The following is a 27,281-nucleotide window of genomic DNA, read 5'->3' as shown; positions in this document are numbered from 1 at the left end:
GGGTGGGTGGGGGAAAGAAAAAGACAACTCACAGAACTACTCACAGAGGCAAAATTTAATGGCAAGTCATCTTCCCTCCTTTATTACACCTTGGTTAGCCAAACAAAAAAAATCTGCAGGTAAAAAAAGTTTTAATGGTCACACAGCACTTTATACATATATCATAAGCAACCAAGCATCCACATCTGCACGTGAACAACACACCTCTAAGCATGGCCTCAATAGTCAGGTTTGTTTTTTTATTCATTAAATACTGTACAGAATCAAGGCTACAAACTGATTTTGTAATGCTTCTTCCCCATCCCCAGCACTTAAAACAGTTACAGTCTGCTCTCATTTGTACATCACACAGTCGTGTAGCCAGTTTTAAGGCTAACAATATGCATCATGCTTTGGCTTTTTTTGTGTGTTTTTAAATTTTTTTTTTTAAGGTTTTAGCCTTTTAAATTTTGTTACCCTTAAATATTACATACATACACCAAAAATTACATAGCTGCAGTGTGCTCACCACCAACCTCATCACCCAGGAGCTTCACATTATCAAAAGCTTTAGAAAATTTGTAAACCTCTGTGCACGCTTGGGTTTGGGACAGCTGCAGAGAGCGAGTGGTGCTGGGGGGAGCAGCGTCCCCTTCCAGAAGGCCAACATACACCTCCTCGGAGGGAGCCCAGCCTGTGCAAAAGCTCTTGTCTAGGATCAGAGACTTTTTGAGTGAAGGGGAAGACGTGGTGCCTGCCCGACCCCTGCCCTGTGAGATGAGAGCTGCAGAGTAAAGGAGGGGAAAAGGGGAACCCTTACAGCTCCTCCACCCCCAGAGGGTTTCTCCCTCCCCCTTGTCCCTGCTCCTGTGGGTCTAGGGGCTCTCACAGCCCGGCTCTGGGGACAGAGGATGTCAGTGTCTGGATCACGAACCTGGTTTTGCCTGCAATCAGACTCTCTGCCTGTTCTTCCTCTGCCCTGGGAGCAGCGGCCTCAGCCCCTGGCCCCGCTTGCCCCCAGCCCTCCCTCGCTCTGCTCAAAGGGATCCATTCACTCCCGGACGTGGCCATGGGTACAGCTCCAGCTCGCCCTGCCCCGCCCGCAGCTCCCAGCACACCTCTCTGCATCCCAAAGCAGGATCTGCCAGACTTCCCACCTGCCAGGCAGGGAGGGCTCCTGAAGCAGGGCCGGAGCTGCTGCACAGATGATCCACCCACAGAGCGGTGTCTGGGGAGCTCTGCAGCCCAGGTCTTCATCACAGCCAAGCCCTGCATCCTCGGGAGCACCGGGAGGAGGATGTGTCTTCCAAAGTCCCGATGGTGGATGGGGCCACGAGAAGGGCTTTGTGCAGCCAGCCTCTGGCTCAGGAGCATCACAGGAGCAGCAGGAAAGCACAGGGAGCTGGGGTGGGGGGGTGGATTTGGGCTGGTGGGTGCAGCCCTTGGTGTCTCCGGGAGCAAAAAGCACCGCACCAACATCCTGGGATTCTCCAGCTGTTCTCCGCTTCTAACCACAGCCATGCTGAGCAAGAGCAAAAGCAAAGGAGAGCTTTGGCTCCATCCTTACCTCTGGCAGAACCATGTGCTCAGCCTGACTCCTCCCCGGGAAGCCTGGCACCACTGTCTCCCTGTGCAGCTGGAAGGACTCTCCCTGACAGGCTGTGCTCCCCGTGGATGCTACGTGGGAGCCTCTCCAATGCCTGAGCACCAGGCAAAGGCAGCAGGGCTGGAGCGTGACCACCCAGCTCCGAGTGAAGGTGTGTGCAGACAGGACCAGAGGCCTCAGGAAGGGCACTTGACCAGGGGACTCTGGCAAGTCACTGCTTCAAAGTGCTCACAGTGGCCAGCTCAGGCTGTGAAACACAGGCTGCCCTCGCCAGGTGTTTCCCAGAGTGCCTGGCAGTGCTGTGGTTGGGATCAGGGATGGGATGTGCTGTGCCCACAGTGCTGCTGGCCACAGCCAAGCCACCATGGGAAATGGCTGGCAAGGGCAGGAGCTGATAACAGCCCAAACCAGCGCTGCTGTAACAGCACAGGAACCAGCACGGGCTGTTGCTGCCACAACAGGGCCTCGCCATGACACGGCTTCCCCGCGGTGACCCCGGCCTCAGAACACCCCTGTGCAGCTGGATGAGGGAGCAGCAGCCACGCCAGGTTCATCCAGATCTACAACAGGCCCCAGGATCACTCGCTGCTGCCTGCCCTGGTGAGGCCAGGATCCAGGGTGGGTGTAGTGCTGTGTGACAGCCAGGATGGCTGGGAACAAAAGACACAGGTACCTAAGCAAGTAACGAGGGCAGAACCCCAAATCCCATGTATTTCTAGAAGACAGGCATGCATGGTGGGGAAAGGGAAGTTTGCCTCACTCTGGAGAAAAAGAAGTGGGGGGATGGCTAAACTTGCCTCCAGGAGACCGATGTGGAAGTTGCAGAACTGGATGGGAAGTCTGCAGCACTCTCAGGGCAGCACAAGTGCCAGGGCAGAGCTCTGGCCCTGCCTACCAATCCCGACTGGAAGAACCTCGTAGCTATGGGTGAACAACTAAGACTAGAGCAACTCCGTATGGTGTAGACAACTCCAATGCAAACACAATCCAATGTCTAAGTACAGATAAGCTGGGGTAGACTTCATAGAACCCATGGGAACGCCAAGAAAAATTAAAAGACTGGGAGGGCATTGCCCTTCATTTCCAGAAACTACAGCAACCCCTTCTCCTGGCTGGAACCCCACCAGAACAAACTGCTGGGTGTAGCGCTGGGTGGGAAGAGTCCTTGTGTGGAAAGGTGCCCCAAGATGAAAGTGCAGAGGGAACGTGGCTGCAAGACTGCTTCTGTGCAGGTTTCAAATCTTACCATTGCAGGGTCAAACTTGCAAGAAGAGCACGTACATGGGACAGGGGGAAGGAAGAGGGGTTGGGGGCAAAGAGTTACTCATGCTTAAACAACCTTTCCTCAGAGGAGCAATCAGGCCTACCACCTTCTTTGGAACAAACCAAGCTGAGGAAGAAAAGCTGGAAGGAGAAGCCAGTTGGTTGGTAACAGCATTTGCCAATTTACTTTCTGCTGCTTTCCCTTCTCCCCTGCACCTGCCTGTCCCTAACCTGATGGTTTTATTTGTCCTCTGTCCACTCTGGGATGTTGGCCCCTGCTAAGGCAGCCCGGTACTGCTGCAAGACACCGCGGATGCTTTTAATGAACCCCTTGGACAAAGGGAAGAGGGGAAACCCAATATCGGGATAACCGCTCTTCTCCGGCAGGAAACTCCTGTAGCTCTTTCTCCTTTTCTTTGGTTTCACACTGGGCTGCGAGGCAGAGTCCTGGGCAGCCTTCCCCTCGTCCGTTCGGTCTCTGGCCAGGTCCCCCCTGGCTTGGCCTGTGCTCTCCGAGTCTGAGTACTGTTGGAGGTTGCCGGCGTTGGGCGTTGTGGTCGGGAACTCCGACTCGTCCAGCTCCTCCTTCCCGTCCAGCGCCGAGTCGGACAGTTCGGCAGCCGCCCCCTGCTCCGAGCTGCACTCTGCCAGCGCCCCCGCCGTGTCCCCGGGGCTCTCGGCCAGGCTGCCGCCGGCGCACAGGAGGGAGGCAGAATCCGCCCCGTTGGCCTGTTCGTGGCTGCGCTCCACCAGCTCGTTGGTCTCCAGCCAGGACTCGATGCGGGACACCAGGCGCCAGCCGTTGCAGCGGAAATGCTCCCGGATCTCGTGCTCGAAGACCTCCACAGGCCGGCGCAGCAGCTGCATCATGGACTGCACCACGCGGATCAGCGTCATCTCGTTGTAGCAGCGGCTGTTCTCGTAGCCCTCCTGCAGCCCCCGGTCGCTGTCGAAGCCCGCCTCGTTGTAGTAGGGCTCGTTCACCAGGATGAGACCTGCCAGGAGAACAGAGAGCGAGGGGTTAAGTTAAGGGAGGAACACCAGGAATCACCATCTCCTGCCAGTCCGCTCCTGCCAAGGGAGTCAAGATCAAGGGTCAAGTACAGGCCAGGCTGAACACCCAGAACCTGCAGGATGCAAAGGACTGGTGTTGCAAGGGGAGCAGAGTGTGATGAGGTGGGGACCTCAGATTCTACAGGGAGTGGCATCCACATTCCTTGGCTAGCAAGAACAGCCCTCTGCCAGCACAATGCAGAGGGCACACAACAACAGAGGAGGTCAAAAGAGCAGGAAGGGAAAGGTTCCATAGCTCCTTTCACTTCCCTCCTGCAAAAAAACCCCACAGACGCAACCAAAGCTTTTATTTTCCTCCTCCTCTTAATCAGAACAAAGGCCAGACTGCAGCTGCAGGCTTTGAGCTGGCCAGGTTCTACCCTATCCAGCAGAGTCCCATCAGACAGTGCAGTTCTGAGACACACAAGACTGTGACAAGTCACCTTTACCAAGATTTCTCTTTGCTTCTTCTGGTCTAATGAAATTACAGGTATGTAGCAACAGCACCAGCACTGCCAGGCTGCTGGCAGCCTGCCACAAGCTGCATTAGAGCTGGGTAGGTCATGAGTCTCTCAAAACCCAGGCAGCAGGAGAGATTTCCCCCTAACACCAAGTTGCTCCAGTAAAACATTTAGTATTTCACTTTCTAAATTTGGATCCTTGGCTTTGTAAACGAGAAAAGGCTTTTATTATGGTGTCCTTCCCCCACAGGAGGATACAGGTGGACTGTGGGAGTTCAGAGGAGCAGGAGTTGCCTCCAGTCACCAGGAACCTTTGCTCTGTGTCAAAGGTTTCTCATCACATGCCTGGGCTCCCTGCACAGAAAGTTGTCCACAAGGAAGTTATGTGATTCAGTCTGTCTGCTCCCAAACTGGATAGCACAGAGCAAAGCCCCATGGCAGGAAGCCCTGGGGCTCGTCTAGGCACACCCCTGATTATTCTCTGCTTTGGTAGGAGCATAAACACCAGCATCATGTGCAAAACATGCTCCATGTAGGATGGGCGGGTGACTCAGTGGGGATAAAAAAGTCCTGCAAACGAGGCCCAGTTTAGCAACTTCAACTAACTTTGGTAACTGGCTGAGGACACAGTGGTTCACTTTTGTCAGCTCAGAGTAACAAGCAGACAACTCTGTGCTTGGCTGCTGCAGTGAGAAGGGAAAGCATTGTGTCAGAGCCCTGGGATGCAGCCAGAACTCTGGGCATGAGAAAAGCTGGCACCTGCTTCCACTGCTCAAGTGGAGAGATAAGGACACTGCTTTGTCCAGCAAGGTGAGAGCAAAAGGCAGCACTAACCCAACTGGGGTGGCAGATCCCATTTGTGTGCCCCCCATAAGCCAACATCCCTTCCTCCCCCTGCCTTTTCCTGCCCCACAGGCTTGGCAGGACCATTTACCTTGGATGGAGATGAGTACTTGAAGGAGACTGGATTTACTGGTCCACCTTTCTGTCCCCTGAAATGCACACACAAATATATTAAAGGGCTAAAGCACCATCTGTTTGCTCTGTGACTCCTGTCAGATGAAGTGAGGCCCCTGCATTCCTGTTGCTGACATCCTGTGGCTCAGGGCAGGAACAAGGAACTGACTCCCCAAGCACGTGATGTGCTGCTGTCCCATCTCAACAATGCATCTCTCCGTTATTTTTTTCCAGCACCACACCCCCTCAGGCCAGCTCTGTCTGGAACGGTGTCACCTTACACACCAGCCAGCAATTCCAACCCCTCCCCAGCTGCCCTGTCCTGCTCAAAACCTATTTCTCTGGCTCTGCTTGTTCCAAGTCTCCAGCTGGACTTTGTACCATGCTACATGGTTTGTCCACAGCCTAACCCATGGGATGCACCCCATGCTGGTGTTGGCACCTCTGCTATGGCTGCTCTGACCACAGACTTCTCATTGAGGAAAGACAGTTGAGCCAAATACAGACCCAGAAAAAGCCAAACTACACCAGTTATCTGCTCCAGACACCTAAAACAGAGCCCAAAGCCCAAGCCATCCCAGCTCAAGCACCACCCAAGAGCAGATGTCAGCCAAGTCTGGTAGGAAGTGACTTGTTCCAAAAGCAGCCCAGCACAACCTCTGCTCCCCAGGCACAGGCGAATGATGGCATTACCTTGCCTATCCAGGTCCCCAGGAGGCTGACACACACTTTGCCATTGTCGTACAGGTTGGGATTCAGTCTCCCACTGCACTGGGAGAGGTAGCGGAAGAGAGGCGGGACAGCGGGGTAGATGTTGGGGAGCTGGATGTCGAAGAGGAAGAGGCCATCCTCGTAGGGTGTGCGTGTGGGCCCTTTGATAAGTGCTGAGAAGAGATCCTATGGGAAGAGGCAGGAGGTCAGGCACTGGGAAATACCCTCTTACCCTGGCAGGGCAGTATTTACATGGAGGGAGAGTGGGGATGTGATTGACTCAGCCCTTACAAGTGTCAGCTCAAGCAATGCATCTCAGGGTACCTTCCCCTGCCAGAAGCTGCACCCTGAGAGCAGAGTGAACCTTTGCATCTGAAGAAAGGCTTCAAGGATGGCCAAAAATCCCAAATTTGCTCCCTGCTGACACAGCCCCTCTCTGGCTGCCCGCCTGTCTTCCCACTCAGCACCAGGAACAGGCTCCCTGCAATCAGCAGCTCCTTGTCTGCCACCCTGACTCGGGGAATGCAAAAGCAGCCATTTTGGGTAATTACAACTCCGTTTCACATGCTGCACACATCCCTGCAGCTCTAATGCAAAGGATTAGGGCTAAGCAGGGAATTCCAAAGACAGGGATCAGGATGCTGAGCCCAGCACTACCACAGAGGCATTTGACAGCAGGCACTTGCCATTCGATCCTCAAAGGTTTTCACCATGATGCCATCAGGCAGGGAGGTGGCCAGCAGAGCCATCTCTTTCCGCACAGTGCTAAAGAACTTCTTGGCTTCTGGGGGCTGGAACTCCATTTTCTTGAAGGCATGGGAATCTGTGGGGCAAGGAAGAGAATGGGATTAACAGCCTGCCTTTGGAAGCTGCCACAGGTTCCTCGTGAAGGCAAATCTACCCATGTGTAATATGCATCATGTGGAAAAGAGGAGTTAACCAGCTTTGGGGCTGAGCCAGGAGGCAGGAGAGATTATTTCCCACACAGTACAGCAACCACAACCTGGTCCCACACAACACTGTCCCTGTGGCCCAGCGAGGAGCCTTGTCCCACAGCTGCGACAACCCCACAGAGCAATGGCCTTTTCTCTGCCAAACCTAAGCACAGCTCCCCATTTTCCCTTGCCCACATCTGCAGCTTCACAACAGTTTGGCCACCCTTCCCTCCCAGGTGTGGCTTGGCTGGATTCTGAGCACCTTGGGCTCCACTGTCACCCATGTTCCACATAGCCAGATGCTCTTTTTTATTTCTGGCCATTAACATTGGTGCCAGTGAATAAGGACACTCATTCACCAAGGACACCCAGCACAAGAACACCAGCTGTTCCTGCTCTGCTTCTCAACCAACTCAGCCCTGAAAAAAAGCCTGAACAAATCCCGCAACTTGCAAGAAAATGTCTGCAGCCCTCTGACATTAGTTACCACCCTGGGAAAGAGGGAAGCACACTTCTGAGGCTTGGGAAGGTGCACGAGTGCCTAGAGATGCTATCTAAAAGCCATGCTTAGGTCCCAGAACACACTGTGCTACAGAAGTTGGCTTAATTCCTTCTCTCCAGTTAATAAGCTGTGAAAATGACTAAGAAGAGAGGAGACAGAATCCAAAAGGTCTGAGGCAAAGGTTTTGGATAAAGAACACTGCGGGACAGCAGTGAAGGACTGAGTATCCCACACTCACCTGGAGCATATTCCAACACAGAGAACACTTCTCCCTTGGCACTGGTGAAGGTGACTCCAGGCTTGCCTCCACTCTGCTGGCAGAGCACTGGTGTCTCACTGGGCCACTCTGACCTCACTGGTGTCTGTGCCTCTGCTTTTTCTTCCTTCTTCTCCGTCTCTACCATGGCTTCCATCTTTTCCTCCTCAGCAATAGCCACATTATCCAAGGTTTTCTTTAGATTTTCCTGCAGCTTTTTAATATCATCCAAAAACTTCTTTTCCCGAGTGGGTTTTTCCAGTTCCACAGTTGGGGAGGTGGGAGAGCCAGTCAGCAGCTGCTCCACAGTCATATTTTTCAGGCTTTCCAAGATCTTGATGGCCTCCTTTAGTTCCCGGAAGCTCTTTGGGGCTCCATCCTTGCCAGCTTTGTCTGTAGCAAGATCTGCAACCGCCATAGCCACAGCTCCCTGGACTTGTTCTTCTACTTTTTTCACCTCCTCTGCTGCTGGTTCCTCAGGCTCAAAGTCCTCAATTTTTGGATGGTCATCTTCCATGAGGCCATTATCTGTCTCCCAGCTGTCACTTTCATCCTCCCACTCCGAGGAGGCCCCACTGGTGCTGCCGTCGACAGAATCGTAGTCAGACTCCTCGATTTCTGATTCAATATTGTACAAGTGCTAAAGGAGAGCAGAGTTACACGAGACTTAGGCTGAAGCACAGTTTGAGTTGTTTTTAAAAGCAAGTCATGAAAAAGGAGTTTCCATCTGGGATTGGCTGGGCTGTTTCAACCCATTCCATCTATACTGGCACAGATTATGAAACCACACAGCTCCATCGTCCACTTTTCCAACTATGGCCTTGAGGGTAAAACTAGGGCAAGTTCTAGGTGGGCTGCAGTCCTCCCAGTGTCTGGGATCCAGCCCTGGAGAGCAGGCAGCTGCCCCACAGCTACCAGGATGCCCCAGGGTTTCAGAACACAGAGCTCAGAAGGTATTTGGTATCATGTGAGGAGTTGGTATTTCTGCTTCTGCACCAGCAACTGTGTTGGCACAGAGCCCTGGTTTGGCTGCCTCCACACTCCGTCCTTCCACAGAGACAATGCTGGAACCAGCAACACATTCCCATAGCAGCTTTCCTCTCCTGTGGCACACAATGCTTGCCGACAGAGCCTTGCTAGGCTGCTTTAGCTGTTGTATGTGGCTACTGCTTAAAATTCAGCTGGGACAATGCAGCCTCACCCAAGTTGCTGAATAAGCTCTTACATAAAATGTTCTGTTCCCTCTCACTACTGGAAGCTGAACACATCCCCACTCCATCCAGCCTCACCTCCTACAACCTGCTTTTGCACATGCTTCGTCTCAGGAGATCTCTCTGCAGAGGTTTCCAGACCTCCTCCAGCTATAAGCACCAACACAGAACCAGGGGAGCAAGAACACCTTTACAGGGCTGTGTTTGCAGTCAAGATGGGAGCATTTCATCCACAAGCTTCTGACACTTGAGTGACAGCCCAAGAATCCTCCTAATCTTACAAGATATGACCCCAGAGGCTAAAGCACATGGACCCTCAGTCATCTTGTCAAAGCCTTCAACTGAACCAGCACTGTTGAGCCAGTCCTGTGCCACCCAGAGACAGGCAGCCAGCAGAGGTTAGCTGGGTTCAACACAAGTGACTGCAGGCAGGAAAAGCCATCAAAACTCACTGCCCTCAAAGCTAATCCAAATCTGAGTTGGAAAGTTAATTAGCCAGTTATGCCATCTTTATTTTTAGAGCTGTGAAAAAAGCACCCAGACAGCTCGTCTCTGGGCACATGGGCAGGCATTGATAAATCATGGTTTTACCAACTGATAATTCATGCTCCTGACATTTCCCCAACTCCCATAATTACGCAGATGAGCAGAATCGAAGGGACTGGCGTGACACAGCAGGAGCTGCTGCAGAGCCCTGGCACCGCAGTGTGAGAACAGCCCTTTGTGGAGCACGCATCAGACCTCTGATTGTGCCTGTGATCCAAGCACATGTGACAACAGGGGGAAGGGAGACAGCAGCCTGCTTTGTACGCCCCAGTCCACTGCCATAGTGCAGGCATTGACTATTCTACTGTAATTAATGCAGAGCTGCTTGGTTTAAAAAGGAATCTTGCTCAAGTACTTTGTACTCGCTAAGGCATCTCTGCAGTGGAGGCAGTGGTTGCTCTGCCAGTGACAGAATGGGATTCTACAGATGCAGGTTGTCTTGTATCTTTAGGCTGTCTGCCTTCATTCCAGGCAACGAGGAGAGAAGACAGGGGATGAAACTGTATGGGGAGTAGCAAGTATGAGTACAAGACAGTACAACAAAAGCCTTAAAAGAACCCAAGACAAATCAGCGGGGGGCAGTGGATTAGCAGTGTGGCTGTATCTGTATTTTTCAGCTTGCACTCAAACCCTTTCCCTCCCTGCCCTGGGATAAGATTTGAGTCTGATCCCTAGGTTAGCTAAGGTGACAATTTGTGGCTCTGGCCCAGCTTCTGAAGGAGTTTCTTCAGCCAAAAACCCCACTGTGGTGCCATTTCACAAGAGAGACAGAACATGCAATCGTCTTTCGGTGGTGTCCTGGTTGGGCAATGCACTAACCCGGGCTCCAGTCAGAACCGACGATCCCTGAGCTCTGCAAAGCACCGGGTGCTGGAGGCCAGGAGCAGGGCTGTGGGCAGAGCTGGGACCATGCAGTGCACTTGTGAAGGCAAAAAGAGCCTGCCCAGGCTCTCCTAATCACTAGATTTGAGAGCAGTAATGACCAACCAGTTGCCCAGACCTCCTGACAAAAGAAGGATTTTCCTCTGCTAACGGAACTGGGAAGCCACCCTATCACATGGAACTGTACCAATCAACGGAGCAAGAGCCCCATACCCAGTGAATCTCTCTACACACAGGCTTTAAATCCAAGTCTTGTCACTCAGCTAACAGTTACAGGGATATTGGAGCTGGAACAGGACCTCACCTGTGGCAGAATGATAGTCTTGGAATTGTCAGCCCACACCACTTCCACCTTACTGCTGACATCCACACGAGCCACCTGTCCAACCGAAGGCTGTGGAGACAAGAGTGGTTTGTCAGTTCCTTTTCTTGCCCAGGCACTTCAGTGCAGAGCAGGAAGGATTTGAGAAACACATTCCCCAGCTGGAGAACCACCTAGAGCAACACCTGCATCCTACGTACAGAAACCACACAACTCTGCCACGGAGGTGGGGAGAACTCCCCTCCACAAGCAGCAGGAGGGCTGGTCTGGCAGGAGATCCTGATCTCTGACAGGACCAGTGGCCTTTCAGTGCCAGCAAGGGGCAGGCCCTCCGTGGATTGGGGGTGCCCTCTAGTGGGGTGCCCTCAGCCCCCCCCAACACCCAGCACCACCAGGGGCTCCCCAGAGAGCACAGGCACGAACAAACAAGCCATGTTGTGCAGGGTGTGCAGCAAGGAGCACCTTGCCCTGCAGCCAGTTATTTAGGTCAGCTGAGCAGGCTGGGATGTGTTTCGTGCTGTAAGAGCCACACTACACCTTTTGACACTTTTTTAGGGCAGCAGGCTCAAAAGCTGGAGGTCCTTCCAGGGGTGTTTCCTCTACAATATAAATTCTTCCGTCTTACCCCAAGGAGATTAATCAGCTCAACAAAATTAACATGTACATAGCTCAGATGAAAACCAGAACCCCAGCCTTCTGTTGCCAAGTGAAACCGGTTTCATGACAAATCCACCTTCACGGTTGCTCAGGAGCCCACAGAATATCCTTTTATTACAAGTTACTCTGAAATCCTAAGCAAGAGTTTTATGAAAAGCCCTCAGGCATATGTTCAGTTCTTGTCTCAGCTTCACTCATGCTCTGCTGCAGACTGTCATCAAGGTCAAAGGATTTCAAGGTTACATCTCCACCAGACAGAGATCTGATGTGTTACTCATGACAGCAGGGGACACCAATACAAAAATCAGGAAGCTAGGGAGTTTAGGATGCCCATGTGTGGCCTAAAGCCTTCCTATCAACTTTCCCACGTGTCTCCACCAATACTTGGTGGCAATGTGGTCACATCACTGTGCCCAGGACCCACCTCGTCCTCCTTGGCCGTGGCTCCGTCGGAGTTGCCGATGCGGATGACGATGTCGGTGGTGCGGAAGCGAAAGTCCGGGTGATCGGCGATGTCGTACACGCTCACATCCTCCTCCTCCCCGATCAGCTGCACCGAGACACAGCGCAACACTCAGCCCCAGGACGCTGCACTGACCCCCAGAACACACCTTCGGCACTTCACAGCACTTTTCGTTTTATTTTGTCCCTTTTTCAGCTGCTCCCACAGCCTGCAAGAGGCTGCTAATGTCCCTTATTGTCACCTCATCCAGCAGCATGTCACTCAAGGCACAACAATGAAGGGAAGCAGATATTCTGTCTCATCTGCTCACCCTCACCTCAGGGTCCACATCACCATGATAAGGAGATGTGCAACCACAGTGTTTTATTCCCTTCTGAACACCCAGATTTCTCAAAGCAGTTCACTGGGGCCCACAGGGTAAGAGTTTACTTTTGAAATGATCCAAGGCAACAGGAAATATGACAAAAAACTTGTCATTTAATAGGAAACACCTTTCCTTTGATTTCTCCTGGAGAGTTAGGAGCTCACAAATTGTGAGAAATAAGTGGGGAACAACCCCAGGCCATGTTCTGCTTCTGCATGTAAAGGGCCCTGCTCAGTTATGACAGTGTGGTCTGGCAGCCTAAGACAAAGCAGTGTGGAGTCCCCCTCTCATCTCCAACTAGACTGCAGTCTATCAAGACTGTGGAAAGTACAGTACTCCTACAAATCCCAAGGAAAAGGCATTAGGGTGACTGTGGGGAATAGTACTATGGGCAGAGGCAAGCACAACAACATGCAATAGATAATCCTCTTTCTGTGAACCACGCAAAGACATGGGGCAGAAAAATTCTTATAATTAACTCAAGAAATTAATTGTCTGTGAAAACTTTAGCAAAACTCTTCATCCATACCAGAACCTGATGATACCATGAGATGTAAATTTCCTGCCTGGTCTTTGCTACCTCACAGACATCAACAAATAGGAAGCGACATCACCTCTAGCTAAGTCTCCCAGGCCCATGAGCACTGTTCCCTTCCTCAAGGACACACAATTAATGCAGAGCTGATTCCCAGGCTTATCTGTGTTTATCTGTGAAGCTTGTGTTATTTTGTGGCTGCTTTCTCTTAGCTGGTTGCAGCAGGCACTGGCTCCTGCACTTACCTCCACATCATCTCCACTGGGTTTCAGCTTGAACCACTTCACCACACAGGTACGGCCGATGTGGTCCCCGGACTGCACCACTCCATACAACCCAGGATCCTGGGAGCTCTGAGCTTTTGGTCACAACGGCAGGGAAGAAAACAGACAAATCAGGCAAAGGAGCACAGACTTTGCTCAGTGACTCAGGCTGTCAGCTCTTGGGTTCTCATGGCTGAAGCCTTCCATTTGTGAATGGCATGAGGAAAAACAGTTCTTCCTACACAGTGAAAATTGTTGCCAAACTAGAATGGTAGAGCTGGAGCTGACGGGTAACTTTAGTTTCCACAGACTGTGTGTAACCCAGACCAGTCAGACTATTACTCATCAGAAATGGCCACATAAACCAGTCTCTACTTATGCTAAGCCAGCTTTCCTGCTTCCCAGCCTGACTGTCTTCTGCTCCCCAATGCTGAAGGTCTACCCCTGCTAGAAAAGGAGCTGAGAGCCAGATGGTGGCATCAATATTTCATATCCAGAAGCTGTTACACTCTCCTTGAACTTGTCCCACGGCCCTCACTAGCATCACCAATTGGTTTGGGGAAGAGAAGTGATTCAAGAAGATGCCTCTGGATCCCAAAACTCCCCATGAAAAAAATGTAAGGGTCATGACAGATCAGCCATACAGAGAAAGCAGCCCAAGGTGAGCTATTTGTTTCTCCCCTCATTCTGTGATAGAGCTCAGAGCTGTTGACCCTTTCAAGGCGGGCAACCCTTGCTCTGCAGAAATACTGAAAATTCTAGTTTGGCTCTTTGTCATTTATTCCTTCCCCATCCTTCCTGTCATCATAGTTCAACTTTGGTATGTAAATAATGGTTCTCTGCTGCCATTCCTGCCAAGTCAGCTGAATCACTGCTGTCCCTGTCAGGTGCCCACCTCAACTGAGCACTAACAGCTACAGAGCACATTAGGGGATCCAGACTGAACAATACTTTGCAATTAAGAGCATTGTTTTGATGCCCAATACCTCTTTTGTCCACCACAAAATCGCCGGGGCAGAACTCGTTGTTGTCCAGATGATGGACAGGGATCAGCTCATTGGAGCGGATGTTTGTCTCCACGGTGCCATCCTGCCACATCACATCAGCTGAAGTCATCGTGGTCACCACTTCCACAGCAACCCTGGCAGCACAGAAAGGCACTGAGTTACCAAAGGGAACATCAGGGATCAAGATGGACCTCAGCAACACTAAGGCATGTGGATCAGCAGGCTGGGAAGCAAGTCAGGAAACCCCATGTAGAGCCCACGGAAGCAGCTACACAGCAGGCTTTGTTTTGATGGGTTCTCAATTGCCGCAGATGTTACACTGCTGAAGGAGGACTGACTTTCCAGGGAGTTCCTGCTGAGCTCACTTCTATTCCTACAGAGGCAAATTAGCATCTACCAGCACCCACTTTCTGCCCCTGACAGCAACATCACAGGAGCTTCAAATAGTCTGAAACTTGAGATCATCTCCACTGGAGCACCTTCCAGCCTGACAGCTCTGAGGAGTCTTTGAAACTAGAAGAACACATGACTGGAAAGATAAATCATCACAGCCCTTCCAGAGAGAATAAAACAAAACAAAAAGAAAAGAGGCAACACACTGAATGTGGGCAAAGCAAAAAGGATTTTGTTTAAAAGAGAAAAGTGTCCTTCCCAGTGGTTCAAACATACACATGTGTCTCTGCAGCTCAGAGATTAAACCCAAACATGCCATAGTGTACCACATGCTGGTTCTCTGCTATGGGGCTTGACAGGGATGCTTGAGGAGGCAAAGTGCTTGGGGCAGGAGGGACAGACTAGCTGGACACTGTTCTAATGAGCCCTCCACTAATTTAGTCTCTCTTACAGCACAGAACAAACCAAATCCCATGACTTTAAATCTTCCCTTTACACAAGTGCTGGATTTATGCTCATTTCAGAATCAAATCTGAAGATACAATAGGCAAATACAGCTGTTTGCCCCCAGCCTTCTTTTTACAAATGTCAGAGAAATATTTTTAAGATGAAGTTTTTAGTAGGGCCAGCAGTCAACAGCAGAAATTATTAGAGAAGGGTCTGTAACAGGCCAAGTGTGTGTGTGACATGCAACAAGATGGTTTCTGGGGGACACAGGACATGCAGCTGAGGATGGGAGTGGAAAGGCTGAGTAAGGAAATGAAGCAGTCTCGTCTGCAGCAGTGTATGTGGCTTCAAACAAAAATCAAGACTTGATGTTAATAAAAATCCCCGTATACCCTCACTAAAAGATATCCAGCGGTCTGTGCGCTGCACAGAGCTGCAGCAGGTCACTCACTGATGGCAAAGCCACATGCTGAGCTGGCCCCTGCAGCCAGAGCTGCCCACGAGCTGACACATCACATGTGGTGACCAAATGCAGGCAGCCCAAGCGCTCGGCATTTCTCAGCAGTGCCTGGTAGAACATCTCTGATGGCCTCAGCACCTCAGAGAAATATTCAACAGCACTGGCCCCTCACACTGAGCCGTGCCCAGCTGCCACAGGCACCCTTCACAGCATCAGCTGGGGGCTCTCAGTCTGTGCTGGAAAAGCCTCTATTTCCTACTCTCTGTCTCATGTTTGTCTCTGCATCTCCTTGTACTGAGCTGCCCAGATCCAGCACCAGAATTTCTTGGGGCTGCCACAGGGATTTCTCCCCACTGCCTGTATGGTGCAGGGAGCCACCAGGTGCTCTAGCTAAGCTCTCTTTAGCAAAACCTTCAGTAAAACAGAGACATTCAGTGGGGGAGTGAGACTTGAGGAGTGAACCCAGGATCCGTTCCCAGGAACTCTATCACACACTCCCATTTTTTCTCACTTGGATACTGCTCTGCTGGGCACTGTGACCTTCAAATCGAATTTCTTCAGAACTCACAAGGACTACAGGAACCACTCCCCTTGCATACAGGCAAAGCTAAATACCTACACAAAACGCGAATGAAGTTCATGACATTCTCAAACTGCTGGATCCCTTGAATACTGATAATGTCACTTTCCTAGGAGAATTCTCACATGTTCTCTTGCGCCAGTTGATGCAGGATCTGTACACAACTAAGCAGCCCAGGGAAGCCAACAGACAAGGCAGACCACTTGTCAGACATCCTTGCATCCCATGAAAACAGTTTAAACACTCCTAAATTAAAAGCAAAAGCTGCTGAGATCCAGTTTTATCTAGAAACGGGCAGATACACACAGTGCTCCCTTCCCCAAGCTACTGAAATTAATTCCTCCAAGGCTCTCAAGAAGTGAGTGCAATTTGTTCATTAAAAAACTCTAATATTAAGAAGTATACTGTCGGCAAAAATTGCACATCTCTGCAGAGCAGGGTGAGGATAACAGAGACCATGGCAGCACTACCACCTGCCAGCCCAGAGCTCTGTGCTGTTCTGGAGACAGCTCTCTAGGATAAGCTGTCCACTCCACGGTCTGTCCTCAGCCTCTCTGCAGCAGCTGCCAATAAGGTAACCAATTAGTGTCATGTTTAAGCTGTGTGATCTTTATTCACCTCTTTCCCTGCACACAGAGTCTAGCACAGCACAGATATGCTGTCGATGCCCTGAGGCACAGCTGAAACGGAATAGCATCAGTGTCACGTCACGTGGCCCCAGTTTCACCAGAAGCTGGACTCAGACCAAGCTGATTCCACACAGGCCACTGCACAGTCATCACAAGATAATCACTGGCAGTTACTACCAGGTGGTGCCCAAACTCACCATCATCCTGCACCCGAGTTCAGGTGGTGCTTCACATCTGAGCACTTGGGCAAGGGAGATTTTGGCAATTGCACGTGGGTGTGGAAATGCAGCTCACCTGTCTCCCGGCTTAAACTCTCGTGAAACCTTGGTCTTCTTCTTCTTGTGCTTCCTCTTCAAGTTTTTGATGGAAAGAGGAATGCTCTTCTTGCGGCAGGTGCCGCTGCCACTCTGGGATGAGGCAGTGGAGCTAGCAGAAGAGGTGACAGAACTGGTGTCATCGGTGTCATCAGCTGCCTCATCATCAGCATCCTGCTCCATGGACTGAAGCCGGTAGTCAGGCAGCCCCTCATCCTTCAGGAGAAAGGGAGGCTGCTGCTGCCGCACTGCTGCTCCCCCTTTCTCCTTCCCTGTTTCTTCAGGCTGCTCCTCCTTTCTCTCCCCAGGACTTGGTGCACTGTTGGAAGAGTCATCCAGCTCACACTTGGAATCAGGCTTAAGCTCTTCTGATTTTTGGTCAGCAGCTGCAGCAGACTCTTTGTCAGGGGCTTCACTGGTGCTCTGAGACTCCGGAGAGCACGACATGATCTTCACGATCTGTTTCTTCAGCAGCCGCCTCACCTGGAGAGAGCAGATGTGGGTCAGAGCTGGGCCTGAACACTCAGCAGGCTGCCAGCCAACCTGGGGAATGCTCAGCTTTGTGCACCCATGGGGCTCTGCATATTTCACCTGCACCAGAGCACTCTGCAAACCAGCATCTCACACTGCTCTGCTCAGGAGCAGCAGTGCACTAGCCCACAGAAAGTGAGCTTTGCTCCTTCAGCTTATTTTAAGCATGTTTTGAACTGTTTTGTTATGGGAGGTCACAAGAAGCTGCACAAGTTAATCTGTGTAACAGGCACAGCCATGCAGGGAGGTCACCATCTATACACTGATGACATCCTGTTATTCTAGGAACACCACGGCTCCACAGCCAGCAGGTACAGACCATAGCATGACTCACTTGGCCTAGGAAGCAAAAACAATTTCCTTGTTTCACCACAGCCAAGGATTTAACTGAACATTTCAGCTCCATGAGAATGCTAAGGAAAACAACATATTTTTAAGTCCCAGCTGTCAGAGCACACTTGACCCCTGCAAGGTGACACCTCTGTGTTGAGGCCCTGTTCATGCTCTCTCAAGGTGTTAGCTGCCTGCTTCACCCAGTGCAGTCAGACTGCTCCACAAGGTGACTCCTCTGCTGGCAACAACAAGCCATTACTCTTCGCAACCACTTCAGGAGTCACATTTCAGACCACATGACTACCAGGAAGATCTCTGCTTTAAAAGCCACAGTGACCAGAAATGCTTAGAGCAGTCGATAGCTCCCTCAACCCCTCAACTCACCTTTTTGGCAACTGACCCTTCACCCAGGACACAGTTCCTCTCAGGACATTCACAGGTGATTTTTGCAGGTTCCACTTTGTCTGGGAACACGTAGAGGCACCTTTCTCCAAGCTGCCTTTGGGCATGGTCAAAGCACCCCAGACGCTTTACCCTGGCAGAACAGGAAAGCCATGAGCACAGAACAGTAACAGAACCCAGCAGTGCCCATGGCCTTCACAAGGCTGGCATGGCCTCACACCAACAGTGCTGCTTCAGGGGTGGCACAACACCACACTAAATAATTTCCAGGCACACAATTCTAAAGGAGAAGCAGGAATCTCACCAGGGACTGGGTGGGGATACAAAGGGTTTGGATGGGACGTAAGTCACTCCTCTCCCTGGAGCTCCCCCCCTCCCCCCAGAGAGCCGCCAAGAGATATTTGGGTTTTTTTTGCTGTCATTTGAAAGCCACTCCCCTCCAGCACATGAGCCCCAGCCAGGACCCACGCTGACAGTGCTGTTGCTCATCTGACTTGTCTTTTGAGCTTTCCCAGCCCATTCTGGCAGCTGCAGCCTGCAGAGGGCACCAGTTACTGCCTCAGTACCAACCTTGGCTGCAGCCGCACCCCTGAGCCCCACCCCAGCCCCACACGGAGATGCAGCCTGCTCCAAGCAGGAGTGAAAGGACAAGGGAAGAAGGAAGCTGCTGCCCGACACCATTCTATGCACCTGTCAGCTGGAGGGAACTTAGCATTAGTGGGATGCTTGCCCTCGTCCTGGTAACTCAAGTGTCTGCTAAACTAATTCAGAAATTGTTATCTTGCATTTTTGAAGCTCTGGCATATGCAGGTATGCAATACAGAAAAAAACCCCACTGGAAACGGCAGCATTGTGTCTCTTGGTAGGCCTGTCACCCACAGCCTGTGCAGGGCCTGGGTGCTGGGAGTGAGAAGGGGTTTTCAAGGGATCTCACCTGGACAGCTTGTCCTGGCTGATTATCGAGGGAGGAGGGCTCACACTGTCAGTACCTCCAGGACAAAAGCTTTTAGTGATCCAAGTAACCTTTAGTTCTACCACCTGTACCTACAATGCAATGACAGAAAAGGCAATTTAACTTTTCAGAGACTTTCCCAGACCAGTGTCTCAGATCTGAAAGTTTACACACAGGAAAGCAGCAAACCTGCTTTTATCATTTAATATGGGCAAGTGCAGTTTCACCACATCCAGGACAACTCCAGTGTCCCCACAGCCTGACTCCTGACAATGCAGAGATTCTACAGCTTTTAGCTTCAAGGAAAGACAAGTGGCTTGGGAAGGAAGTTATGCTACATATAGATCAGCAGTCCAATGTCACATAGAAATATGGTAATGGATTTGGAGCTGCTCCTTCTTTAACCCAAGAGTCAGCAATATTTCTCCCTTTTTGGACAGCATGCAGCATTAAGTTTCAATAGAAGATGTGCTCCTACTACCCATAATGACCAGCAGTACTGCCCTCTGAGTGTACTGACACGTGATCACTTTACAGGGTTCCAGCAGGGACCCTTGCTAGGATGCTCAAAAGTCCTGCCAGTGCCCAATGAGAAATTTGTCACCACAGCCACGGCACATTTGCTCTTGGGAGGTTACCATGGCAAGCTGACTCTGCTCCAAACAGCCAGCCTGGGACTGTGCTTGGCAGAAGGTGGCCATGTGTCAGGGTGTCAGTCCTTACCTCTTCCACCACCACTCTGAACTTGCTCTTTGTGCTCAGAACAGGCTTCACACCTGAGAGCCACTGCACACTGGAGAACACTTTAGATGGCCCGATGAGGACTTGTCCGGGATAAAAGCCGTATGAATCATCAAAGAAGAGACCCTGTGGGGGAAATGGAGAGGAGAAAAGCAGCATAAAGGACTCCAAGATTTAATATTCCAGCATTTCCCTTCCATCTTTTGTGACCAGTAAAATTAACTATAAAGGTAAAGTCTGCAAGATGCCCATCTCCTGTAGCTCATCCTCTCCTGAAGGCAGCCCAGCAGTTCCTATAGCAACCTGCTCTGTCACATATTCAGACAGGACCAGGACTTGGTGCAGGAGAAGCAAAGGTACTTGTAAGAAACAAAAGATGCCTATTTCCACAGAGAGGTTCTCACTAACAAGGTAGCCCATATCAGCCGGGCAAGGACATCTATCTCTCTTCCATGCTCTAATTCAACCACCTACAGCTTTCAGAGGCAGAGTGTGCCTTCACTCCTCTGTTTGTCAAATTAAGTGTGTATTATTCCTGTCTCAGGTGGATTAGTTAATATGACAGTTCTTTGAAAACAAAAACAGGACAGTAAACACAACAACTGCTTTCCTAGAACTCCTTCCCACTGATACTGAGATTCAGTGTGGGGGCGGACAGAGCAGTTTAGGGTAGATAAAATACTGTGCACAAAACTGCATCGAGTCTTGTACTTTGTCAGAAGGGATAAGAGCAGCGTGACAAGATCTAAGTCAGGTAAGCACCTAACACACAGCAATTCTGAGCACAGCATCAAGAGTAACGCTGGAGACAGCCTGTGATTCAGCCCAAGCTGTGACTCCCCAGAGGACTATGTACTCTTTAAAGGCAGCCTGACTCAAAACAAGCCATCTCAAAATCGGGTAACCAGAAGCTGAACGTTGCTACGACATCTATTTAGTGAGCAGAAAACCCACTGCACAACCCAAGTAGCAGAGACTGAGGTACTGGAGAACATTGAGCGACAGACCACTCCTTCTGTGTACAAAACCAGAAAACCACAGCAGCACATCCTATTGAACTGATATTCCATTTACTCTTCAACAAGCTGCCATCAAGTTTCAGCAGAAGTGCAGTTTTAGATCAAAGGGACCTTTGCTTTGAAGGCTAGGAAGGAGAAGAGCTCAGTGCTTTGCTAGTTCCTAAGGATCACACGTCATCCTCCGTCATCTCCCAACACTGCTGCCAGGAGTGCAGCAAGGCCCTTTGGAAGAACAAGCAAGCTGTCATCAGCCTTTGAAGGTGAGAGAGGTTAGGTCCCACCACACAGCAAACTGTTTTGCCCAAAAGCCAGCAAAACCTTCCCTGCTACGTGATTTGGAAAATGCCAGTATGGTGGCAGGGCTCCATTCAAAGCATGCCATGGACTGCGGTAACAAGAGACATTATTTTACATGATCTGAAAACCTGCTTCTAGCAGAACACCTGTTAAACAAAATGCCTTTTTCCAGAAGAGGAACAGTTTTTGAAAGCAGTAAATGGAGTAAGAGCCTTTAGAAGCATGTGCAGATAGAAGGAGCAGTGAGTGAACTGCCTTGACACCAGCCATCTGACAGCACATTACACAAGCTGTTTACACAGAAATCAGTTGGATGTATTCATTGTAATACCTCCTCAAAACCTGCTCATTACTAACATCACCTTTAAACTGTTACTGTTTGTGATACACCATTTAATTCTTAGGATTAATAAATGCCTACAAATTTTGCCTTCTCCTTCCCTCCTGCACAAAGAAGTTTCCAAGACAAAGTTGATCAGAAGGACTCCTCAGGAGACCCAGCTGCTCACCGAGTCACTGACGTGGGGACAAACGTCATACAGCTTGGCTCCATCTTCCGTGCTCATGGAACACCTGGAAAGCAGACAGGAGACAGACTGTCACATTCCCAGAGCCATCCACCCCAAAAGCAAACAGCACCCGAGGGACTGACACTGCCTGAGCACGTCTGGCCATGCACCCAGCAGTGCATCACTGAGCTTTTATGGTCCGGAGAAAAACTGGTTATAGACAAGCTGTAAAAGCATTAAAGGTATCTAAAGGTCACATTCAGCATGTAAAAAACCAAGCTAAGTAACAGGCTGGGTGCTGGACAAGATCTGTCTGCTGCAAAGGTCCCATTTGTTGCTCACACCATGCTGGGAACTAAAGGCAACTTGGGCATATTTTCTTCAGTAATAGCTTCATTTCCAGAGTGAGTTCTGGTGGCATTTCAAACGATTCATTAAGAAGAGGTTTTGCAAAAAGTTACCTCACTTTCCACAGCTGTGCAGGAGCTGGTACAAGATTCCAGGCAAGGTTTTAAATTGCACCAGTAACTGCAGGCATTACAGATAGAGATGTGTGGCTATTTTTCACTCCCAGTTTAACATACACCTAAGAACCTTCCAGCCTGGGTTAACTGCACAGTAACACAGTCAAACTCTTAGATGCATCCACCAATCATCTCACATTACTCACTTCTCCTAGGCTCAAAGCTGGCTGCAGGATTGTGGATTTGACTGTTGTGTTTTAAACATCAATGTCAACACTCAATTTACAAGACAGATGGGTTATTCCCCAGCTGCCAGGCCCATACGCCTCTTGGCCCTCCACTGGTTCCTTCCTTCCCTTGCATCAAGAGTTTGCTGGATAAGACAGGCCACAGTAGCAGAGTGGATGTAGTGAATTCACACGGGTTAGCACACAAGTCACTGTCTCACATGCAAGAGGAACAGAATTCAGATCTTTCTGCTGGCTTTGCAGAAATTTCACCAAATATTTCTTTCAGTATCTCTGGTTAAATCCTTCTCTAGACTTTGGATTGTGTTTTCATTTATAAAAAATTCAGTGAAAAAGAACAGCTGTTCTATCTTGGGCTGCTTTTTCATCTGTGATAAAAACCACTAGCCTGCAAGTTTCCAGAATTTCACAGACCCTTTTTTTAAGGTAAGAATTCCTCCTGCAGCACTCCTACTGAGAATTAGTCTGGAACAACCACCCATCTTAAACAGCTACTTTTGCAGAGGAGAAGCACAGTTTAAAGACCAGTGTGCTTTAGTTCTGGAGCACTGATCTGCTGGGATTAAAAAAAATTGTCGCCTTTCAGACTACAGATTTTCCAAAGGGCTGTCAATGACTTTCAATATTTTCAGAGAAAGATGTGTTCTCTTGCTCTACATCTGAAGATTATGCAAGCAGATAACTTATCACTATGTAAATGAAGCCCAAACTGTTTCTTGTTCTCATAAAACAGATCAGGATTGTGAAAGCCAGAGGGGACAGTCTTCCACAGGAAGGAGAGAAGTACCTGGCACCATTGGAGAGCTTGAGGATAACTTGGTTCTTCAAATCATAGACCTTGCCCAGCCAGCAGTCATAGGCGATGTAGTCACCATACATGAAAGGCTGTGATGAAAACAGGAAACAAAACCTTATAAATATCAATTGTTGTAGCTGGAGCCAATTTTCATCACTAAGACTAATTTTTCATCCCAGAGGAGCACACATCCTACTGTCTTCCCACAGGCTGTGACTTGGGATGAGTTACGACATTCCTGCTCTTTACTCCCAAATTTTCTTTCTCTCAGAGGAAAAAGAACAATGAAATCCTACCCCACCTGGTCTCTGGAAATCACCTACCCACTCAAAGAGAGAACCAGATATGTTTGAGACTGTTCCAGCTTAACAGAAATCTGCCTGACTCATCTCAGCATTTTTATAGCCTGTTTAAACAGCAGTGGTGTCGCAGCTCAGCAGCTCTGGGCCACAGCCATGGGCTGCCCTGGTCAGGTTGCTACACCAGCTTTCCACACTCAGTGCAGAAGTTCTCACAGAATTTAATGTCAGTTAGCCCTTCAAAACAATTTGGTCTCAGCAATGTGATGAGAAACACAGAACAGATGGGGAGATGAGGAGATGCTGCATCATCTTCTCCCAGGGAGGCTGCTTGCAGCAAGTTTAAAATAAAACCAAGCTGCAGATGCATCTTGCACAACATGGATGCTTCGTCTTCAAGACAGATTTGAAGTACAGCAGCATCCCTCCAAACCACCAAGCCCTGGCTCCCATGTGGATTTTGGCTGTGTTCTCACCCAGATATGCTGCAGGTCTTTGCTGTTGACAGGGTAAAGGATGCAGTTGGTTCCCACCAGCTTCACAGCACACTCAATGTTGACATCAATTACAGTTCCACACTGACTGTCCTGAAAACACAAAGGGGAAAAAGGGTTTGTTACCTAGGGGAGGTCCTACATACAGATGTATGTGTTTTGTAGAAGTCATAAGTGAAGAGAGAAATAAATTTTAAAACTAAACCCCCTCTTACCCTTCAGGTCCTTGTTCTGCAAGGGCATTTCACAAAACACTATGAGAGCTCAGAAGGTGAGGTCACTATTACAGACCTGTAGTGTTTTCTTCCCAGTTAGAAGTCTTTCAGTTAGAATTTGAAATGGCTGCTAAAGCAGAGAGTCCTGCACCTGGTCAAATAAGACCTTACTAAATCAGGTGATTAGTATTTACTTGCTTTATAATCTGCCTGGCTCCCTGCTCTGTTCAACTGAGTGAATCTCTGCAGCTCCACAGGACCAATGTGCAGGTACTGCTCAGTCAGCAAAGGCAGGGGTAGATCAGCAACAAAACAGAAATTCTTTAAAGCTGTTCTGACTTTAACTCACATAATTTTGCAGGACAGTATAAACGGCCTTTATTTTGTGCCATACTGAAAAAAAAAAAAAATCTGGCACCTTTGGTCAAATTTCAAGGTTTGCAGCCAGATAATTTACAGTTGGTCTAATTATAAGATGGTTTGTCATTATCTCTCTCACTTTTTAACGAAGTTTTAATCTTTTTTGTCCCAAAGAAAAGAAGGCATGCTGTCAGGAGCCTTCTGGGGGCAGCTTGGCAGGGAGCACACAATGTGCACGTTGCTCACACATATGGTGGAGGCCTTCAAGGAAGGGCTGCTAACCCAAACACTGTCAAAGGCAGCAGCTGCCGGGGCCTCCTGACAGCTGGGACAATCGATATTCTTATTTATTAAAGACCACAAGTCCATTATCAAAGCTGACTGAGGGCCAGCATGGCAAATGCCCTGGTATGAGCTGTCCTTATCTCAAACATCAAGGTCTCTGCTCCAGCAGAACTTGAGCACAACACTCAAAGGGCTTATATCCTGCAAGAAGTGGATTTGTTTGCTCAGTTCTGTTCTTTCAACCCCGGGAAGTTTTTAGTCAGGGCTTTCACTCAAAGAGCCCTGGGCAGCCCTTGTGGGAATTCAGAAGTTTGCTGGTGTTCAACTCATTCAGTTTCATCTTGAGGATGAGCAGTTGGAGCAAAGACAGTCCTGGGTAATTCCTGGACAGGCTGCTCAGCCCTTTTAGCTGGCTTGCTTTCCACCTGCCTGCTGGTAGTCCTCTCCTCACACCACACCAGCCCAGTGCTCTGCAGCCCCGAGGCTTCCAAGACAATGGGACAGGAGAGTAGGACCTGCCCCAGGTTGAGCTGTGCCAGCACAGCCAGGAGGGCTGGGAGAGCCAGGCTGGCAGACCCCAAAGCAGCAGGGGCTCATTCCCTCCAGCTGCTCCACATACCACTCCCATTCCTTTCCAGAAGGGCTGGGAAGCAAAGGGAGCCTTTCCCAGCTTCAGCTCCATCACAACAGACTGCAGCTAAGCTTGTTGCCTGCACAGGCTGCCAGGAAAGAGCCCAGCAGAGCTGTACCATCACTCTCACCTGAAAAGGGTTGGCCAGAACTACACTGGCTTCACAACAGCTGCTGCCAGCACGATTTGAGCCGTGGGATGAGTGAGGTCTGCTCAGAAGTGGCACCTGCTCAACAAACCCACAGCTTCTCCAGGCTACAGCACAGCCACCTGCCCTGCTTTTTCTCCAGAGTAAGCTAAAATAAGTATACCCACACCATCCTCTGGCTGTGCTTTGCAGTTCAGGCCCTGTGTTTTAGTCTGTTAGTCAGAACCAAAAAACACTCAAGAAGCAAATTCCTTGCCCTGCACTGCGCATTTCAGAATTAATTTTTCCTTTATCAGCAGCCAACATGACAGCAGCTCTGAGACAGGATACAATCCAGCACCTGTGATTTCTGTGGATCACATTGTCTCTTGGTCTAAAATCCCTTTAATGGATGGTGAAAGTATAGCAAGCAATAAAACCAGGACTGGAGTCACTGATGTATGCCAACACCCTCTGTCTGTTCTCGGAGTTTCCCCACGGAGAAGGTACCTGCACCACCCTAAAGGTGCCTCCCACCTAACACAGTTGGGTGCTATTTGTCATGGCCAAAAGCAACAGGTTTAGCTCAGCTCGCTTCTCCTTCCAGTTATAAAATGCCTGAGCAAGTGCAGAGCCCTGTCTGTGGTTAGGACAGCAGAAATCAATGTTGTGAGCGACCCCAGGACCTACAGGGCTGTTGAGTCACAGTTCTCCTCCCTCACATGCCACTGAACCTTCCTTTATTATGAGTTTATTTACTTCCCTGTCACATGAAACATTAGCCTGCACAGAGGCAGATTTGAAGGCTGAGGGGTTCTGCTGAATCACTCTGAGTTTATAGCAGCACTCAGCAGTGCAGTCCCCAAAAGAGACATTGCCAACTTGTCTCATCTTCCACGGCAGGTCCTCAGCCTGGCACAGCTCAAACACACCCATCCTTTTATTAGCTGATCTCACTAAGGGAGGGGCCAAATGAAACCAGCTGACATTTCACAGTTCTGTTAACAAAAATCCATTTCCATCAACCCCAACAGCAGAACTGGAAAAGGGAGGGGACTGAACTGAGTGAGGAGAGCTGATGGGTTCAAGCCCCACTCACTCCACAATTAAATGCACTCCCTAGACCTTCTTCCAGCTGCTTCTGGTACCCTGACATCATGCACCACACTGAGTATTTAAGCAGTGAATGGATTCCTTCCCCACCAGAGACAAGGCTTTAAGGCAGAACAGCAAACTCTCCTCCCAGAGTGCAGCAGCTCTGGAAACATAGCCTTCAATCCCGTATCTTCTATCTCCCATCCTTCTACTCTTTCCCTCAGCAATCTCTTTTCTAAGAGCATCTTTACACCACCCTTACTCCTTTGTTTAAAAGGGACAGCATAGCCCAGCATCCTTTGAAGCAACAAAATCCAGGTGTCTGACAGATTACAGACCTACTTCTTACCTTTTCCCCAAATTAGCATATCACCTGGAAAAATTAACTCTGCCACTTTTCCTGCTTCTCATCCAGCTGGATTAGACTTTCAGGCCCAACTGTATTCAGTGAAAATGATCTCATTTTATGCATTTCCCCCTGAAGCAGTCTTTCCCCACACTCAGTGCTCGACGAGAAGCACATGGATTTGAGTCAGCTCTCCTCTCTTGAGGAACAGAGGATTTCAAGTCCTTCCCGCTCAAGGTTAAAAACAAGCCCTAAAAGACTGTGTTGAATACAGAATAAATTCCACATTCTCCATTTGCCAGGCCAACTGGTGCAGGGCAACCATCCCACATCCTGAATTT

General features: G+C 49.7%; 1 protein-coding gene across 1 annotated transcript in view; it reads right to left on the bottom strand.

The window, feature by feature from the left end:
- Positions 1-37: 37 nt before the first annotated feature.
- UBE2O (ubiquitin conjugating enzyme E2 O) overlaps positions 38-27,281 on the bottom strand; it is a 62,368-nt gene continuing 35,124 nt past the window's right edge. Inside the window, exons 3-18 of the mRNA XM_039562221.1 lie at positions 23,864-23,974; positions 23,080-23,177; positions 21,581-21,644; positions 19,738-19,881; positions 18,997-19,106; positions 18,045-18,195; positions 16,777-17,279; positions 13,953-14,107; positions 12,949-13,061; positions 11,766-11,891; positions 10,667-10,756; positions 7,706-8,363; positions 6,717-6,853; positions 6,013-6,216; positions 5,297-5,354; positions 38-3,843 (exon numbers count right to left, since the gene is read on the bottom strand). Of these exons, the coding sequence (XP_039418155.1) occupies positions 3,089-3,843; positions 5,297-5,354; positions 6,013-6,216; positions 6,717-6,853; positions 7,706-8,363; positions 10,667-10,756; positions 11,766-11,891; positions 12,949-13,061; positions 13,953-14,107; positions 16,777-17,279; positions 18,045-18,195; positions 18,997-19,106; positions 19,738-19,881; positions 21,581-21,644; positions 23,080-23,177; positions 23,864-23,974 (3,477 nt within the window). The 3' untranslated portion in view covers positions 38-3,088. The remainder of the gene's footprint in view (positions 3,844-5,296; positions 5,355-6,012; positions 6,217-6,716; positions 6,854-7,705; positions 8,364-10,666; positions 10,757-11,765; positions 11,892-12,948; positions 13,062-13,952; positions 14,108-16,776; positions 17,280-18,044; positions 18,196-18,996; positions 19,107-19,737; positions 19,882-21,580; positions 21,645-23,079; positions 23,178-23,863; positions 23,975-27,281) is intronic.

This window comes from Corvus cornix, chromosome 18, assembly GCF_000738735.6.
Source record: "Corvus cornix cornix isolate S_Up_H32 chromosome 18, ASM73873v5, whole genome shotgun sequence".
NCBI classification, from domain to species: domain Eukaryota; kingdom Metazoa; phylum Chordata; class Aves; order Passeriformes; family Corvidae; genus Corvus; species Corvus cornix.
Note: the sequence above shows the minus strand (reverse complement) of the source record. Positions and strands in the feature narration are given on the sequence as shown.